This window comes from Xenopus tropicalis, chromosome 3, assembly GCF_000004195.4.
Source record: "Xenopus tropicalis strain Nigerian chromosome 3, UCB_Xtro_10.0, whole genome shotgun sequence".
Lineage (NCBI taxonomy): Eukaryota > Metazoa > Chordata > Amphibia > Anura > Pipidae > Xenopus > Xenopus tropicalis.
This window is the reverse complement of record NC_030679.2, coordinates 141,477,351-141,497,168: the sequence shown is the minus strand read 5'-3', so window position 1 is coordinate 141,497,168 and position 19,818 is coordinate 141,477,351. Positions and strand designations below refer to the sequence as shown.

Below are 19,818 nucleotides of genomic sequence, written 5' to 3'. Positions count from 1 at the left end.
GTTTATTGATGAATATATGAAATAATATCACCCATATGTATTTTAATTAAGCCTTCCTGGTAAGGGGAGAGTTTACTATACAATATCCAGGGCCGTTCCTATAGTGACATTACTGGCCTTTGTGGTGTTATTGGAGGGCTCACTGGCCATTTTTTAGTAATCCTACTGGCATGTTGCTGGGGTTAAAGTTATACTGGCACATCTAGATTTTATTTTGGTAAAATGAGTGTGGTATTTAGGGGTTTGGCCTAAAAGTGGGCATAGTCAAACATTTTGCCACACTGCGCACAGCAGGGCACCGGGGCCCCCCAACTGGATCTTTGCCCAGGGCCCACAAAGCCTTAAAACAGCCCTGTAAATATATCATTTTTTTAGGACAACCTAAGCTTTCAAAATATGGTAGAATTTTTGTGTAATTCCAATTCTGTAACCTTCTAAATGTCTAAAATGAAAAAAAAAAAAATTCCATAATATAAACACACATACTAGAAATAAAAATTATTTTATGCACAAATATACAACTGATTTGGAAAGTCCCATGTCTCCTGAACGTGCCAATACCAAATATATATAGTTTTATGGAGATTTCTCACTTGTATAGGTCACAAACTCCCAGCAGTACCCTACCAAATTCCCAAAGCACTGCTCCAGAAAGCTGCATACTTTAGATATCAAGGCCAAAAATTTATACCAGAGAATTGTACATTTTTGGAAAGAACAGATTCGGGGGAATCCAGAATAGGCACAACTGTCTGTCTACTCCAAACTATCAAGTCGCAATGCTTTCCTAAAGTTATTTGTGAATTTTTTAAAAAATTGCTTCAAAGCTTCCAGTCTATAGTATCTTATCTCCTACAGGTCATAAAGTAACCAAATAAAACACCCTAAATATGAACGCCAGGGGTCCCCTGAACAGTTTGATGCCCAATATGTATAGGTTTCCCTAAGTATGCGGCATGTAGGGGCCCCAATGGGAACATACCCCCATATGTACTGTCATTTCTGTCATTTCAGCTCCTGCAAAATCATCACATTTACATCATTATATGTGGGATAAAGCTAGTAAAAAGTATGCTCACCCCAGAAAGTCATATATTTTTGGAAAGTACACATTCCCCCGAATCTAAAATGGGTACCCGTGTCTTTCTACTCCAAAGTACCAAGCCGCAAAGCTTTTCTAAATTTGGCGATTTTTATGACATTTCCAAAAATCCCATCAAAGCTTCCACTTTGCAGCATCTTATCTCCCACATAGTGTTAGGTACCAAGATAAAACACCCTAAATATAAATGCCAGGGGTCCACTGAACAGTTTGATACCCAATATGTATAGGTTTAGCTAAGTGTGTGGCATGTAGGGGCCTTTAGTGAACAAGAAATGGAAATCATTATGGCTCAATGTGTGGAAGAATCCAAGCTAACTGAAAACTATAATACATAGTGATTTAAAAGGGGAATCAGTATTTTCACCAGGTAATGCTATTTTAGTATACAAAAAATAGTAGAACAAGAACTATTAAAGATTTTTGAAAAAGATTTACCCATAGAGCCTTAGTAAACCTTAAAAAGAATAATGATATTTGTATTAAAAGGGCAGATAAAGGAGGCAAAGTTGTTGTATTAAATAAAAATTAATATAAAAAAATGGTAATGGATATTTTAAGTGATCAAAAAACATATGAATATATGAAAGATAACCCACTTAGTAAATACAAGAGGGAATTGCAACAGCTGCTATTAGAAGCAAAAAGTCAAGATATCTTGAATAAATCTGAATTTGAATACATATGGAGGGAAAACCCAATTATGGCACATATTTATGCCTTACCTAAATTACACAAGCATGTTACCTGTCCCCCCGGAAGACCAATAGTCTCGAGCATAGGCAGTCTCACAGAAGGTCTTAGTGCATACGTCGATTACTGTCTTAGTGGTATTGTAAAGTCTACACCTGCATATATATGAGATAGTCAGGATGCTTCATTAAAAATTTCCACTATTAATTGGCAAAATAGCTATATTTGGGTTACATTGGATGTGCAAGCACTATATTCCCGCATAAGGCATGCTGATGGGCTAAAGGCAGTCAACATGTATTTGTGTAGATATTTAAAATCAGATTTTTGTTGTATGCTGTAGAGTTTATTCTTTCCCATAATATAATGACCTTTGATGGTAGCTATTATAGACAACTGATAGGAACCGCAATAGGGGCAAAATTTGCACCCTCATATGCTGGTCTCTTTATGGCAATGTGGGAGGAAGAATATATTTATGGACCAGATAACCCATACCATGACAATATTGTTAAATGGTATCGCTATATAGATGATGTCATTATGTTGTGGGATGGGGATGAAGTTGAGCTACCTGGCTTTCTGCATTATGTTAACAGCAATACATATGATATTACTTTTACTCTTGCACTGATTGTGCAAATCAGTGAAACAACAAAATAAGTCACATGACAGTGTAATTAGTGGTCAGAATATCTGATCCAATAGTCATGCTGTCAAAATAAACCGTTTTTATGGGAAAGAAACTAAAAACAAAGTGGTAAAATCAAAAAAGTGTTTGTGTATACATGTGTGTACATATGTAAAAGTTGTGTGACAGCGTGTATATGAGTGTATATTAGTGTGCAAAATGAAAAAAGAACAGAAAAAAATAAAAACTGCTAAATTGTGTGCTGTAAGTGTGTGTAAATGTATGTAAGTGTGTGTGTAAGTGTGTAAGTGCAGAAAAAAACACCTTACCTGTCCTGAAGCACCGATCACTTGGCTCTCTCCTCCAGGCTGCAGGATCTCAGTGGGCGGCGGCGTTGGGGGGAAGCAGGATGCCAATGACGTCTGAGACATGTCGTTGGCAGTTAAAGCCTTTTTTCTGCCACGATGTATCTCATACGTTGTTGTCAGAAAAAAGGTTAAAGCAACACTTAATTGTCCACATTCTCGATGGTTTATGAGTATATTAATTCAAATCTGCTCTTCAAAGCTACATAAAAACATGGCAGTTTCACAAATACATAAGGTGGGCCCATTCTCAGTAATTTGACTGATTTGGCAACTTATCGGCTCATGCATGGGGTCTTCAGATAGGCTTCCCGAATGGTATCTGCCCGAAGATCAACCAGATGTCGATTTGGCCAGTTTAAAACTCCTATCTGGGTGAGGTGCGCATCGGCTCATTGATGTGGTCCTCACCCCAATGGCCTACATCCCTTTAATCTGAGATCGCCCACCTTATGGTGGATGTAATGGGGGGGGGAAAGATCCACTTATTTGGTGAGGTCAGCCAAATGAGCAGATGTTTCACTGTATGGCCAGCTTAAGTGGTTGCATCACAGCTAATCTACCAAAACTGGGCCAAATGATCACCCAGTTAGTATTTTTTATGTTTAACCTTATTTAACAACCACTGACATAAGATCATAACATTCCTGAGGGCAGAAAAGTAAGTGGGCAGAGTAGAGCTGTATCCTTCATCATTATGTGATTTCCAGAGCTGTTCCCTTGGATATCTCCTGGGTGCCTTCGCTGGAAATGAGTAGCTGGTTAGATGTAGTTTTCCTTGTTTTAAACATTGACAGCCGCCAATTTTATAAAATTTTTTGCACATGTTTGTTTTTGTTCAGACAAGAGCCACTGGAAAGAGCCAGATTCATTGTTTATCACCCTGGAGGCCACATCATATGCTCTTCTGACCCTCCTTAAAATGAAGCAGCACGATCCAACCGGTGCCATAGTGCGTTGGCTAAACGAGCAGAGATATTATGGAACGTCTTTCGACTCCACACAAGTAAGTGATGCCTTCCAGTTCATTGTGCAGTTACCCGCTGTCTGCGTTACCCCATTATGAGGTTATGCAGTGATGGCAATGAGGCACCCTACTGAATGATCATCATGCCTCTGCTCTATTCCTGAAAAAAGAAAGAATAGAAAATATAATTTATACCATATATCACCAAAACCGTGGCCCTCAACCTGCTGTATCTGCCCCAGTGGGAGGCCAGTCCCATAGTTTTAGGAACATCTGTATAAGTCTAATAATCTGTTGCTCATTAGGATGACTCATATTTTGTATTATTTTGTTCTAGGCTACGATTATATTGTACCAAGCTCTGGCTCAGTATCAGACAGATGTCCCCAATGTTAGTGACTTGAGCATGGACGTCTCTGTCTACCTCCCTGAGAAAAAATATGCCATTGATATCCGCATCGATAATGAGAATGCTTTGATGCCGCGTTCTGAAGAGGTCTGTATGGAAGCCATTGCACGAGAGCTGCAGCAAATACAATCATAGTAGAAATAAAATAATGGCTAATACATAAATTGAAGGGGTTGGACAAAGACCACAGGTTGGACTATCCAGGCATAAATACAATATGTTAATAGGCAGCTACAACTTTTACTAAGCCCCGAGATTTAGCTGCAAATAGCAGCCCTGTTGGACATCAACCCAGAGATGTCTCTCTCAGCCCCACCTACCGACTTAATCAGCTACTTGGGCCGCTGTTTGTATATTCAAGTGGCAAGTTTGTATGTATTTTACTCACCTTCTCTCTCACACACACGTGTATTTATATATTTTGCAGACCACTAAAAATCAAGACTTTGTAGTTAAAGCTAAAGGCAAAGGACAAGCTCTTCTAACAGTGAGTACAACCTCAACCATATATTGTGCTTGATCAAGTCAGCTGATAGCCATGATCATCGTTACTCTAGAGTAATTGATAATCATGGCTGTTAAGCGTAAATCAGGAACCCTAACCAAGTGTTTGCCACTAATGCCTTGCCACCCAACCAAAACTCAGCTGCACTAATGTAACATGGAAAAGTCCATTATCCTACAGTGAATCGCTAGGGGTCATTTACTTATCTCACTGCCAATGCCATTGCCATTATTTCCCACAATTCACCATTTTCCCACGATTCCAGCATAATTGCAGTTGGCAGAGGTGATATCAGTCATTGCTATTCATTTCTTGTTCCCTCTCCCCTGGAGAGCACCCCCTAATGAGCTTCAGTATCAGCTGGCATCCCATACTCTGCTTTTCCTATATTATACAACTCTATAGTTTTATTTAAAAGCTATAGAGAAAATTACACCCAAGCCTCAACAGCCTTGGCCTTATATATCTCTTTAGCCGTTACACTGCAACATATATTATTTTGATATTTATGATGTCATCATTCCTAATAACATTCATTGTGATGCCATTTCCTGCGCAGGTAGTGTCTGTGTATCACGCTCTTACAACGGAGAAGCAAATGGAATGTAAAAACTTTGATCTCTCTGTGACAGTGAATGAAGAGAAATATCGTGAGTCATTCGAGGCGTATTTAATTTTTTGTTATTTTATGAAGTTCCTAACAAGGCAGAACATTGAGGTCCCTTTGGAAAGTTTCACATCCTTTATCTCAGAGATGATTTGGTTTGGTACCTGCCCAATACATTCAAAGTGGACAGGTGGAACATTCCTGATTCTCTGACATGAGGGAGGGGTCAATGAGTACCCTGCAGTGGTATAACTATAGAGGTAGGGGAGATCTGGGGGATGGGGGGCTTCTCTATAGCCGCTCTCTAACAGAAAAGGTGCAAGCCTGCTGCCTGTAAGGGCAGACACACTTGTGCACTCAAGAGGGCGTGGGGGCAGCGAGTTGCAGGGGGGGGTCAGTAGCAGAGCAATGGCCTGGCACCAAGTTGTTACACTGCTGTTAGACTGCAAGGGTTCTCTGGTAAAGTGCAGAGTCTAATCTGGAATTGGTCCTCCCACTCCCCCCAGAGTAAAAATGTCTTTTTTATGGGGTTTATTTGTAACCTGGTTGATCCACCTCCTGGAATGATTTCACTTCTAGTCCACAGGGATATATCTTCTATGAAGTAGATCTTCTGAGTGGGCTTCTTTCTTCTCAGGCTGTTCCTGCTCCAATACATTTCTTATGTGTGTGTGTGGCCAGCAAGATGGTGGCAGGGGAGCCCAAGGAGGGACAGTTATGCCCCTGGATCTCCCCATCAGGATTACTAGCAGCCATGATCAATATGTCACATTGCGCTAATTAGCTGACAGTATTGTGGGGTTTGTTTCCTTTTGTTAATCCTTTCTGACCCTTGTTATTTTATTTCTATTAAACCAGTGAAGCTCCCTGACGGTGTTGTGGCTGCAGTGTCTATTGAAGTCTGTGCAAGGTTTGTCCAAGAGCATTTGTCCAATTCTCATTGACACTAAACATCCCACAATATCTGAGCTTTTATGTCACATTGTTGCTGTCACCTGATTCGTCCCCTTAACGCAACAGTCGAGCGTAACTTTGGGCGCCTTTTATCATAACTGACCCAGAGCGAAACCCTTAAGAAGAAATATAATAACCAAACTGATGGCAAACAACCAAAATTCCCCTCTCCAGTTTTGTCCAAGATTTTACTCTACATGCTATTGTCTAAATGGTATTTTGTTCTGTTCAGTGCAAATGTTTAGAAATTAGCTCCTCACTGATTATTGTTTTGTGACTTTGGATTTTCTGTTAATAAATAAACATTTATATATATTTACAACTTATTCTGCTTCTTGCCAGATATCTCAAATATTCTGATGCCACCATGTCCATCGTGGATATCTCAATGATGACTGGTTTCTCTCCCGATACTAATTCCCTTAATAATGTAAGTACCAGTTACACGGGGCATCACAATATAAGTAGTAAGGAACTGAGAAAAGTCTTGAGCTAAGAAGCGTATGATCTGGGTTATTAAGAAAATAGATATTTATAATGATATTTTGCTGGTTAGGAGCTTAGGAGCCATTACTGTCTCCCCTGCCTGCCCATGACCCATGGCAATACTGACTTACTGTTACCCACAGCTAATGAAAGGAGTGGACAAATACATCTCCAAGTATGAAATCAACAAAGGAGCAAATGAGAGGGGAACCCTTATTCTCTATTTAGATAAGGTAAGTTCTGAGTGGTAAGTGCTCTAGGGGACTCTTTACTCCATTTTCTTTTATCCACAAATCCTCTCTAACACATACTTTATCTCTAGTAATACTTGATATATCAACCTGGTCTTCTCCTTTTCCCCTTTGCCCAATCTGCCCTTCCATCGCACCAGGACTCCCTCTTCCTTCAAATATTATATTACAACCCATTATTGTTCAAGTTTTTTGTTCATTCGGTGTTTTCCTGGATATCCTGCCATAGGCCAGAGGGGCTGCGGTAAACTGCCATAGTTTGATACTTCTTATGGGGTCTGTAGTGTGTTGCTTGGACCCTTGTGTTCCAGAAATGCAATACAGGTATGGGACCTTTATGCTCGGGATCTGGGTTTCTCCAGATAAGGGGTCTTTCCGTAATTTGGATCTACATACTTTGTTTATTAAAAAAAGTTAAACATTAAACCCAATAGAATGTGTTGCCTACAATAAGGATTATTTATATCTTAGTTGGGATCAAGTACAGGTACTGTTTTATTATTACAGAGAAAAGGGAATCATTTAACCATTAAATAAACCCAATAGGGCTGTTCTGCCCCCAATAAGGGGTAATTATATCTTAGTTGGGATCAAGTACAGGCACTGTTTTATTATTAGAGAGAAAAAGGAATCATTTAACCATTAAATAAACCCAATAGGGATGTTCTGCCCCCAATAAGGGGTAATTATATCTTAGTTGGGATCAAGTACAGGTACTGTTTTATTATTACAGAGAAAAAGGAAACCATTTCTAAAAATTAGAATTTGCTTATAATGAAGTCTATGGGAGATGGCCTACCCATAATTCGGAACTTAACATAATGGGTTTCATAATAACCTGTATCATATTTTGAATTTCAGTCCAAGCATTGAAAGAATGAATTTTTATTGAAAAACAGCTGTTTTTTTAAATAAAAATTAATAGTAAAACCTACTTTCTCAGTGCTTTGCCACGATTAAAGATGGCCCTGTTCTCTGCTGGTTTCGGCCTCAGCTGTTTAACTCTAACATTCATTCCTGTGTTTATTCCAATCTGTCGTCTCTTTTGCTTTCTTTGTATTCATTTCCTTTCCCACTTCATTTCAGATCTCCCACACGGAGCCAGAATGTGTGAAGTTTTACGCTCACCAGTATTTTGCGGTGGGTCTCGTTCAACCTGCTTCTGTGACAGTGTATGACTATTATACTCCCGGTAAGGAGGCCTATTTTCTACTGTAATTAACCTTTTCTTCCTTTATTACCTACAGTCTCCTTCATTTCCCTTTAGATTTGGCAAGGCTGAGCTCTGACGTTTGCAGTAAAAAGAGGGGAAGTCTAGAGATGTGAAATTGTGAAGGTTTAGTCACTTGAGTTAAAGACCTAGGTCTCTTTGTAGACAGACCAGCTGTCTGTTATCTACTTTGGCATTGGTAAAATGGGCGCCTACATCCACTGACTTTCATAATGTGCAGTTTGCACCATGAACAGGTTGGCTCCTAGTGACAGACAGGAAACCTTCTATGACTACTAATTCCTAGTATTCCATTGCAACAGTGTCTTGATCAAGTCATAAAAATATCTATCCACGGGGGCCGCAAATAGGGGTAAGGGGGGGCACTCACCCTTGCTGGAATTTTACATACCTGACAGCCCACTGTCCCAGAATGCTGTTTAAATGTCCCACAATGCCCTGATTGTCATCGGTTCTTCTCAGATCCCTGCTCTTTAAGAAAATTGAGGAGCAGGATTGAAATATTCAGGTTTAATAACATTTTTGCCAGAACACACAGATCGCCATTCCGGGCCTGAAGTGGAAATCTGAAGCAAAAGAAAAGTATTAATCAGTTGAGTTGGTCTGGATATTCCATGTGATTGTGAAAATCCTATGGGGGGTAATTCTACTCTCTACTTCAGTGATCCCCAACCAGTGGCTCGGGGGCAACATGTTGCTCACCAACCCCTTGGATGTTACTCCCAGTGGCCTCAAAGTAGGTGCCATTTTTACATTTCTGGCTTGGAGTTTTAGAAGCATAGAGACACAGTTTTACTCCAAGCAGAGCTTCCTGAAGACCAGCAGTCCACATGGGGCTACCAAATAGCCAATCACAGCCTTTATTTGGCATCCCCAAAGAACTTTTCTAATGCTTGTGTGGCTCACCAACACTTTCTTCTTCTGAGTGTGGCTCACAAGTAAAAAAGGTTTGGGATCCCTACTCTACTTCTTAAGATTTATTTTATCCCTTTGTTTTGCCTTCTTACACCCTGTCGCCTGCATTTGTTCAAGCTACAGAAAACAGGAAAATCAAACATTTATCAGTTTTGGTCACAGGTTGTTCCCTGGTTCTGATACACATGAGATAACCCACAGGTCTGGCTCTATGTACAGCCACCTTCATTGTCACCCAAGAGCCAGCTAGCCAGACCCCAGACCCACCAAGATTTTTAAATATGAATGCAAAGAACATTTTTATCAGAAGAGCAATTTGATGTTTGCTTATCTCTTGTCCTTCCCTCACAGAGAACCGCTGCACTAAATTCTACCACGTTAAAGAGAGCAGCGCGCTATATGGCAAGATTTGTCAGGGAGATGTATGTCGCTGCGCAGAGGGTGAGTCCAACATTAGAAGCTTTCCAGCTAATTAAATGGTTTGTTCCTGCGGGTGATCTGCCCCCTGTTTGCATGAACCCCCCACTGGTGAAGGAGAAAAATAGGTAGAGAATAACAGAAAGGGAAGGAAAAATAGAAGAAAGGAAATGGGGAGAAAATGCCTCCAGGATATCAAAGAAAGAAAGGAGAGAGATAAATCACAAGTGTAGAGAGAACCAATGGAATATGGGGAATAACATGGAGAAGACTATAAGGTTTATGCAATAAAAGGCACTAAGTTTGCCCTGGAGCAGTAACCCATAGCAACCAATCAGCAGGTACAATTTACTGGTCAAACATCTTATTGGTTGCTATGGGTTAGTGATCCTGGGCAAACTTAGTGCCTTTTGTTACATATGAGGGTATCTATATATATTCTGTAATGAATGGCAGAAGGGTTAGAAGAAATAAACAGAGGACAGTGGGGGAATGGCAGTATAGAATGTAAACATGTCTTAGTAGGTCAGTATATAAACAGGGAATATACAGAGTAATATCCAACTGCACAGACTCTGGCTATTAATCATGTGCAGATGTAACATTGTGCCTATTCCTACACAGATCCCTGTTATATAAATGTACATAGTCCCACAGTAACAATGGGGGGTTTGGTTTATTCCCTCCATCTGTGTTCCACTGTCTCACCCCAAATTCTCTCTCTCTCCTCCTTACAGAGAACTGTTTCTTGCAGCAGAAAATTGACTCTAAAGTCACAGCCAGTGACAGAATGGATATGGCCTGCGCCCCGGGTGTGGATTATGGTGAGAATCAGGAATTTATGAACCATAAACCCTCTAACAATATCATTTTGGCTGTGTTTAGGGATATGATAGAATATGATAGGAAGAGAAGTCTCTTTTGCTGGAGGAGCTTTCCTCATCTGTACTCTGTACAGGTATGGGACTGTAGGGACCCATAGGGTTAAGCTCCCTATGGTGTTATCCCTTATCTAGATCTTATCTGTATTGTTATAGGGCAGAGCCCTCTGATCTCAGATTACTGTTCTTAGGCTACCCCCTATAGGTTTAGCCCAGGTTGACCACTCCCCTTGGCAGACTATATAGTGTCTTGCACAAGGAAGTGTCTTCCTCTTTTGGCCGCATGCTGTGTTCTGGACAGATCCCAACTGAGCCTGGACCAGAACATAGGCCCAGAAGCCATCTGTACCCTAGGGGACCTCACACCCTAGTGCTAAGTCGGGGACAGGGCCCCGTGAACGAGGCAAGCCAGCACAGACAGATTTGTTATAGCACCCTCTAGAAGTGGTGAGAGTAGTCAGTCTATCTAGAAAGGGCAGTCAATAGCCCCAACCAGGAGTTGTAAAAAAGGGTTTAGTCTACCCAGGCTTTGTATGCCATTTCTGCAGGACCACGGTTAAGACATAGTATTCAGGCAGTATCTCACCCTGAACAATAGTTGGCCGGAGGGGATCCATTCCAGATAAAGGGCATCCATTCCTGATTACAGCTAATCCTCTGTGCATTCTTCAAAGGGGTTATTCTGTGCCTAAGTGTCACCCTTGTACATTCCACGGTGATCACACGTTCCATACTGCTGTGATGTGAGTATAACCCTGCTGCACTATCAAGCTGTGCCTTCCCAATAAATTGTACTATAGTTCATGAGCAAGAACCTTTCTGGCATCCATTATTCTATCTGCACCACACTAGCTCTATCTAGTTGTAGTTCAACTACACCCTCAGCTCCATTGGTACCTCCCCCTTAGCGGAGGCACACTCCTGTGTATTAAGGTCGCATGTAACACATGCTCTATATACCATCACTAGCCTGGGTTTTGCCATATCATAGCCAAACAAGCGTTACAGGACCTTTTATCCAGAATGCTCAGAACCTGGGGTTTTCCAGATAAGGAATATTTCTGTAATGTGGATCTTCATACTTTAAGCCTACTAAAAAATAATTTAAACATAAATTAAACCCAACAAGACAGTTCTGCCCCCAATAAGGGGTAATTATATTTTAGTTGGGATCAAGTACAGGTACTGTTTTATTATTACAGAGAAAAGGGAATCATTTAACCATGAAATAAACCCAATAGGGCTGTTCTGCCCCAATAAGGGGTAATTATATCTTAGTTGGGATCAAGTACAGGTACTGTTTTATTATTACAGAGAAAAGGGAATCATTTAACCATTAAATAAACCCAATAGGGCTGTTCTGCCCCCAATAAGGGGTAATTATATCTTAGTTGGGATCAAGTACAGGTACTGTTTTATTATTACAGAGAAAAGGGAATCATTTAACCATTAAATAAACCCAATAGGGCTGTTCTGCCCCCAATAAGGGGTAATTATATCTTAGTTGGGATCAAGTACAGGTACTGTTTTATTATTACAGAGAAAAGGGAATCATTTAACCATTAAATAAACCCAATAGGGCTGTTCTGCCCCCAATAAGGGGTAATTATATCTTAGTTGGGATCAAGTACAGGTACTGTTTTATTATTACAGAGAAAAGGGAATCATTTAACCATTAAATAAACCCAATAGGGCTGTTCTGCCCCAATAAGGGGTAATTATATCTTAGTTGGGATCAAGTACAGGTACTGTTTTATTATTACAGAGAAAAGGGAATCATTTAACCATTAAATAAACCCAATAGGGCTGTTCTGCCCCAATAAGGGGTAATTATATCTTAGTTGGGATCAAGTACAGGTACTGTTTTATTATTACAGAGAAAAGGGAATCATTTAACCATTAAATAAACCCAATAGGGCTGTTCTGCCCCCAATAAGGGGTAATTATATCTTAGTTGGGATCAAGTACAGGTACTGTTTTATTATTACAGAGAAAAGGGAATCATTTAACCATTAAATAAACCCAATAGGGCTGTTCTGCCCCAATAAGGGGTAATTATATCTTAGTTGGGATCAAGTACAGGTACTGTTTTATTATTACAGAGAAAAGGGAATCATTTAACCATTAAATAAACCCAATAGGGCTGTTCTGCCCCAATAAGGGGTAATTATATCTTAGTTGGGATCAAGTACAGGTACTGTTTTATTATTACAGAGAAAAGGGAATCATTTAACCATTAAATAAACCCAATAGGGCTGTTCTGCCCCAATAAAGGGTAATTATATCTTAGTTGGGATCAAGTACAGGTACTGTTTTATTATTGCAGAGAAAAAGGAAATATCTTATTATAAATTTGAATTATTTTATTAAAATGGTCTACGGCAGGTGGCCTTCCTGTAATTCGGAACTGTCTGGATAACAGGTTTCACACCTATAGTTGTATCACAATAGAGCCGGTATTGGCCTCAGTTGAGTGAGTTGGCTCAGTGTGTTGTGGGAGTGCTTTCTAAGCCCTGTAATTTATACCCCGAGTGCAATTTAGAAGAACGGGCAGAACCAGCACCCGGTGCTAAATTCTCACTGAATTCTGGGTATGTAAACTCTTCCACCATTCATTGTTTATTGTATTCTCAGTGTACAATGCTACCGTCAAGGAGGTGCAGCGCAAAGAAAGCTTCGATAACTATGTGCTGACAGTTGGGAAGGTGATTAAGCAAGGTGAGCCTATGGCATTTGTTTCATTTCCGCTCTATAAAGATACAAAGGGGGAGTTAGGGAAGTGGGGGGAGTCATAAATAGGGAGTCAGCTTGATTGTGTTTAGCTCAGGTGACATTCTAACATTTCTTGGCATCAAATTGAATACATTCTCCCTGCCCCCGCTCTGCTTCATATCTCTCATCCATTTGCCCCACGCACTGGCTGACATGCCCATGAAAATATCCCATAATTTCTCAACACCAATCAATTGTTTTCTGCTAGGTTCATGCATTTATTTTTAATTTCTTGCCCTTAACATGAAAATGAGCCTGAGTCTCTAACTGCCACTGTTTGCAGAGGAGAATGTAGTAAAACAAATTACCCGCCCAATGATAGACTGTCTGTATAATGAGCTGCTTCTTATGTCGGGACCTAACAAAGGCTACAGGAGAAGCTGGGAGGCCCCGACACAGCCCACTAGCTTATTGTGGGTCACGTGCCCTTCTCAGTGAATCTCCATGACTCTAGTTGCATATCCTTCAGTCTCCCACTTACATTTACCTACTGTACAAATATACAATTATGCACTGGCAAGTGACAAATTATGTTGGGCCTTTAAAAGAAGCACTGATTGGTTTATTAGCACAACTCCAATATCCTTCTCATGTTCCTCCAGGTACAGATCAGGTTGGTGAGAACGAGGAACGTAACTTCATCAGTCACATCAAATGTCGGAAAGCTTTGGATCTGAAGGTCGGCAGAGATTACCTGATCTGGGGTATCACCGGGGACCTTTGGAAACAGCCTGATGGGTAAGTGTGGCCGCTACTGAGTTAAAGAAGATTCAGTTCTGGAAGAAGCAGTAAATCTGACTAACCTTATAAACTAGGTATCCAAGCCTATGGGTATTTAGTGAATAAACATGTGGATTTAGCCCACTTGTCAAATGAGCACATAAGGCTCAAGCAACCAAAATTTCACAGGAAAATCTGAAATATCTACCTACTTCCCACTCTGGGAAAAGCTGGGCTCCCCAACAAGAATAGAGCCTTTATGATTAGGGTCGGACTAGGGTGTGTGGGTCCCACCAAGGCTTCCACCCCAGAAGCCCCCACACCCCTTAAGGGGCACCCGTTATCCGCACACACCCCACTCCTCCCCCTAATGAGCATATACAGGTCCTTTTCAAAAAATTAGCATATTGTGATAAAGTTCATTATTTTCTGTAATGTACTGATAAACATTAGACTTTCATATATTTTAGATTCATTACACACAACTGAAGTAGTTCAAGCCTTTTCTTGTTTTAATATTGATGATTGTGGCATACAGCTCATGAAAACCCAAAATTCCTATCTCAAAAAATTAGCATATTTCATCCGACCAATAAAAGAAAAGTGTTTTTAATACAAAAAAAGTCAACCTTCAAATAATTATGTTCAGTTATGCACTCAATACTTGGTCGGGAATCCTTTTGCAGAAATGACTGCTTCAATGTGGCGTGGCATGGAGGCAATCAGCCTGTGGCACTGCTCAGGTGTTATGGAGGCCCAGGATGCTTCAATAGCGGCCTTAAGCTCATCCAGAGTGTTGGGTCTTGTGTCTCTCAACTTTCTCTTCACAATATCCCACAGATTCTCTATGGGGTTCAGGTCAGGAGAGTTGGCAGGCCAATTGAGCACAGTAATACCATGGTCAGTAAACCATTTACCAGTGGTTTTGGCACTGTGAGCAGGTGCCAGGTCATGCTGAAAAATGAAATCTTCATCTCCATAAAGCTTTTCAGCAGATGGAAGCATGAAGTGCTCCAAAATCTCCTGATAGCTAGCTGCATTGACCCTGCCCTTGATAAAACACAGTGGACCAACACCAGCAGCTGACATGGCACCCCAGACCATCACTGACTGTGGGTACTTGACACTGGACTTCAGGCATTTTGGTATTTCCCTCTCCCCAGTCTTCCTCCAGACTCTGGCACCTTGATTTCCGAATGACATACTTTGGACCACTGAGCAACAGTCCAGTGCTGCTTCTCTGTAGCCCAGGTCAGGCGCTTCTGCTGCTGTTTCTGGTTCAAAAGTGGCTTGACCTGGGGAATGCAGCACCTGTAGCCCATTTCCTGCACACGCCTGTACACGGTGGCTCTGGATGTTTCTACTCCAGACTCAGTCCACTGCTTCCGCAGGTCCCCCAAGGTCAGGAATCGGTCCTTCTCCACAATCTTCCTCAGGGCCCAGTCACCTCTTCTCGTTGTGCAGCGTTTTCTGCCACACTTTTCCTTCCCACAGACTTCCCACTGAGGTGCCTTGATACAGCACTCTGGGAACAGCCTATTTGTTCAGAAATTTCTTTTTGTGTCTTACCCTCTTGCTTGAGGGTGTCAATGATGGCCTTCTGGACAGCAGTCAGGTCGGCAGTCTTACCCATGATTGTGGTTTTGAGTAATGAACCAGGCTGGGAGTTTTTAAAAGCCTCAGGAATCTTTTGCAGGTTTTTAGAGTTAATTTGTTGATTCAGATGATTAGGTTAATAGCTCGTTTAGAGAACCTTTTCATGATATGCTAATTTTTTGAGATAGGAATTTTGGGTTTTCATGAGCTGTATGCCACAATCATCAATATTAAAACAAGAAAAGGCTTGAACTACTTCAGTTGTGTGTAATGAATCTAAAATATATGAAAGTCTAATGTTTATCAGTACATTACAGAAAATAATGAACTTTATCACAATATGCTAATTTTTTGAAAAGGACCTGTATAATGCTTACAGAGGCACAGCGGGGGAGGGAGATCAGCGGGGGGAGCACAAGCAGAGATTGGGTCTGGGTCGTGGGGGCCCACAGAGGCTCCATTTATATCAAACAAAGTTTTTCTCTACAAGGAACATTTTTTCTACTTAGATCAAAAAATATTCACCTAATTCCCAGCAACAAGGCTCATTATCCACACAGGCCCAACAACTTATTTAATGGGATATCGAAACTTGCATAAATATTTCTTAAAGTGGACCTGTCACCCAGACATAAAAAGCTGTATAATAAAAGTCCTTTTCAAATTAAACATGAAGCCCAAATTCATTTTTATATTAACACATCCAAACCCATTATAAAGACATTTAAAAATCCCAGCTGTCAATCATATATTGCTTGCTCCACCTCTATGCCTTAGGCATAGAGGCGGGGCAGACAATAACTTTAGCTTTCCATTCAGCACTACCTAGATGTCACTGCACATCTCACTTTTCCCCTCCCTCCTCATCATCTGATTGTGTAGCCAGTGCATGGGCCTGGGCATCAGGTCCCCCATTGTGGCACAGAAATAAGATTTTGGCATGATACAAATTTTGCCTTCATAACATTGTCCACAAAATGGTGCCTGCCTGCTTGCTTTGATTGAGTAATTCCACGATGGAATGAAACAAGATTTATATTATTTATATAAAGTAAGTGAACTTTATTTTGCTCAACTAACAATATAGAAAATAATTTGGAGTTATTTCTTAGGGTGACAGGTCCCCTTTAAAGGCATTTACATTTGTTCCATTTACCTTTTGAAGTGCACCGGTACCACATATATTTTTCCTGTGGAAGGGCCCCCAATCCTGACTGCTCTTTAGGTTGGGAAAGTACTTTTTTAATGTTACCTTGGGTATAAATAAAGGATCATTGATATTTTATACATATTGTTTGTTATGGTTTTAATAGGGATGCGCCGAATCCAGGATTTGGTTTGGGATTCGGCCAATATTTGGCTGTCTTTCCCCCTGCGGCTTAGCTCTCCCCTGTGCTGCTCTTTCAGACTGTTGTGCAGCCTTCCCTGTGGGAGCCCCATAATACTGAGTAGTCTCAGTACTGAGTAGCTGCCTTGTTCCCCCCGCTGGACAGCAGGACGTTCCTTCTCAGACACAATCAGACTCTTCTCAGGGCCTCTCGCCATTGGGATCCTATCAGTCACTCCGTAACAGTAATTTACATTGCTATACACGGATACCTATACTAACTGTACATCTTATGAATATCATACTTGTAAAAGAAGTCAACCAAGCCCCTGTTAAAGGCATTAATCTGGCATGCCATAATCTTACTGCCCGCCCTGGGAAGAACCATTTTCACTACTTCAAATCAAAAGTTCTAAAAGGTGACTCTGGGTCTTTGTTTTTTTTTCAATGTAAAAATGTCTGTCTATAATGTTCTCTAATGTACTTGTAAAAAGAAATTCTATCCCACTGCAAGTGATTTACCCCCCTCAAACTTTACAATTGTTTTAATTGTTCCATTCGTTTTACCAGTTTAGTTGCACATCTCTGAACTCTCTCCAGTTTATTAACATTCTTATTAAGGACTGAGGCCCAAAACTGCCCCCATACTCAAGCCTTACCAGGGATCTATAAAGGGAAAATTATGTTTTCATTCCTTGAGTTAATGCCTTTTTATGCAAAACAGCACTTTATATGCTTTAGTAGCCACTGACTGACACTGCCTACAGTTACACTGTCTGTTATCCCCTAAAATCCCCAAATCCTTCTCAGTATGGGCTGCATCAAGAGGAAGATAAAGACAGATTTTGTTTGGAATGTAACCATTGTTTATTCTTTCACAGATATTCCTATATCATTGGCAAAGATACATGGATTGAGTGGTGGCCCAGTGAGAGGGACTGTCAGCGACGTGAGAACTATGATATCTGTGATATATTTGAAGATTTGTCTGAAAACCTCTTGATTGCTGGCTGCTCCAACTGAAAGAAGCTGATTTTGACCCCTTTCAGATTTCCTTCAGGCATTTTATTTTGGATGTTCCATTTTGTAAAGTCCCTTTCCATGTTTTATATTCAGTACAAATAAACACTCTGTTCTTCTGATTTGGCTTCAACCACAGCATCAATAGTCCGAATAGCCCTATAAATGCTATGTAGCACTCACTTAGGTGCTGGCAGTAGTAGCAGTGGGTCTGCGTCTGTCCCACTTAGTGACACCCCAAGTCCCCAGTAACCAAGCACACACTTATGGCATAGCAACAGGCACAACCTCACCTGATTGGTTAGAAAATATGAACAATAGAAGGAAAATTGGTATTTATCAGCTCTGCCTGTGATAACTATAACAATAATAGCCCCTTAACAATAACCTCTCTAACCCCCAGGTACACCCAAGTCCCCCAATACATAGCCAGCTGGATAGAGTTTGTACCAATGGGCGACCCCTTCTTCAGAACTAGATGGGCAGCAAATGGCACAGCAGCCTAAATGAAAAACTACAGTAAATCCCACTATATTATAAACACTGAACTTGGGAACTGCCTTCTGCCTGTGGGTGTGAAGGAAACACAAAATGCACAAGACGTACCTTGGTGAAGGTATAAAGAGTTCTTCCTCAGGATGTGGAAAAGCACTGCTGCCAGCCCTACTTACAATCCTTGTAGGTGAATGGGGTAACTGCGTGATCCCTGGACTCACCTCAGCAGCTCTGCTGGCTCCCTAGAACCGCACTCACAGGTGGTGGCTGAAGTAGCCAATCAGGTGATCTGCAGTCCATAGAAGCCCCACTGTCTCACAGATACAATAAGGGCTGAGTTTCAGGTTTTTCCTTTAAGGGGGTGTACTATGTCCGCCTCTTATTAACCATGCTGAAGTAACAGGCTTAAATGGAGCCTTCGCATTGGAAATAAATGGTATTTGGGCAGTAAATATGCTGTGTATATCACAGGAGTTTGGGTACATAAGCCATACCAGCAGCGGAGGGATCAGTTAATCAATAACAGTCTTGCAGCTAAACCCCTCTCCTTGTATAAGGATCCCTCACTGTGTAACCAAACAGGCCATTTGTCTCTGCATCATCTGATAATAACCGCCATTCCTGCACCGGTACAGCTGGGGTGTTTCCTACAGAAACCCTACTATAGCTTATATAAATACCCCGCTGTGTAGCCCCGGGGGCAGCCGTTCCTGCACTGGTACAGCTGGGGTGTTTGCTACAGAAACCCTACTATAGTTTATATAAATACCCCGCTGTGTAGCCCCGGGGGCAGCCATTCCTGCACTGGTACAGCTGGGGTGTTTGCTACAGAAACCCTACTATAGTTTATATAAATACCCTGCTGTGTAGCCCCGGGGGCAGCCGTTCCTGCACTGGTACAGCTGGGGTGTTTGCTACAGAAACCCTACTATAGTTTGTATAAATACCCCGCTGTGTAGCCCCGGGGGCAGCCATTCCTGCACTGGTACAGCTGGGGTGTTTGCTACAGAAACCCTACTATAGTTTATATAAATACCCCGCTGTGTAGCCCCGGGGGCAGCCGTTCCTGCACTGGTACAGCTGGGGTGTTTGCTACAGAAACCCTACTATAGTTTATATAAATACCCCGCTGTGTAGCCCCGGGGGCAGCCATTCCTGCACTGGTACAGCTGGGGTGTTTGCTACAGAAACCCTACTATAGTTTATGTAAATACCCCGCTGTGTAGCCCTGGGGGCAGCCGTTCCTGCACTGGTACAGCTGGGGTGTTTGCTACAGAAACCCTACTATAGTTTATATAAATACCCCGCTGTGTAGCCCCGGGGGCAGCCATTCCTGCACTGGTACAGCTGGGGTGTTTGCTACAGAAACCCTACTATAGTTTATATAAATACCCCGCTGTGTAGCCCCGGGGGCAGCCATTCCTGCACCGGTACAGCTGGGGTGTTTGCTACAGAAACCCTACTATAGTTTATA

At 41.4% G+C, this 19,818-nt stretch overlaps 1 protein-coding gene across 1 annotated transcript in view; it reads left to right on the top strand.

Moving 5' to 3' along the window:
- The window catches only part of LOC100497914 (complement C3), a 79,063-nt gene extending 61,081 nt beyond the window's left edge, over nt 1–17,982 (top strand). Inside the window, exons 29-41 of the mRNA XM_031899480.1 lie at nt 3,634–3,797; nt 4,096–4,254; nt 4,595–4,654; nt 5,232–5,322; nt 6,138–6,189; nt 6,576–6,663; nt 6,863–6,952; nt 8,057–8,162; nt 9,468–9,557; nt 10,271–10,357; nt 13,049–13,132; nt 13,789–13,924; nt 17,711–17,982. Of these exons, the coding sequence (XP_031755340.1) occupies nt 3,634–3,797; nt 4,096–4,254; nt 4,595–4,654; nt 5,232–5,322; nt 6,138–6,189; nt 6,576–6,663; nt 6,863–6,952; nt 8,057–8,162; nt 9,468–9,557; nt 10,271–10,357; nt 13,049–13,132; nt 13,789–13,924; nt 17,711–17,852 (1,349 nt within the window). The 3' untranslated portion in view covers nt 17,853–17,982. The remainder of the gene's footprint in view (nt 1–3,633; nt 3,798–4,095; nt 4,255–4,594; nt 4,655–5,231; nt 5,323–6,137; nt 6,190–6,575; nt 6,664–6,862; nt 6,953–8,056; nt 8,163–9,467; nt 9,558–10,270; nt 10,358–13,048; nt 13,133–13,788; nt 13,925–17,710) is intronic.
- Nucleotides 17,983–19,818: the final 1,836 nt, after the last annotated feature.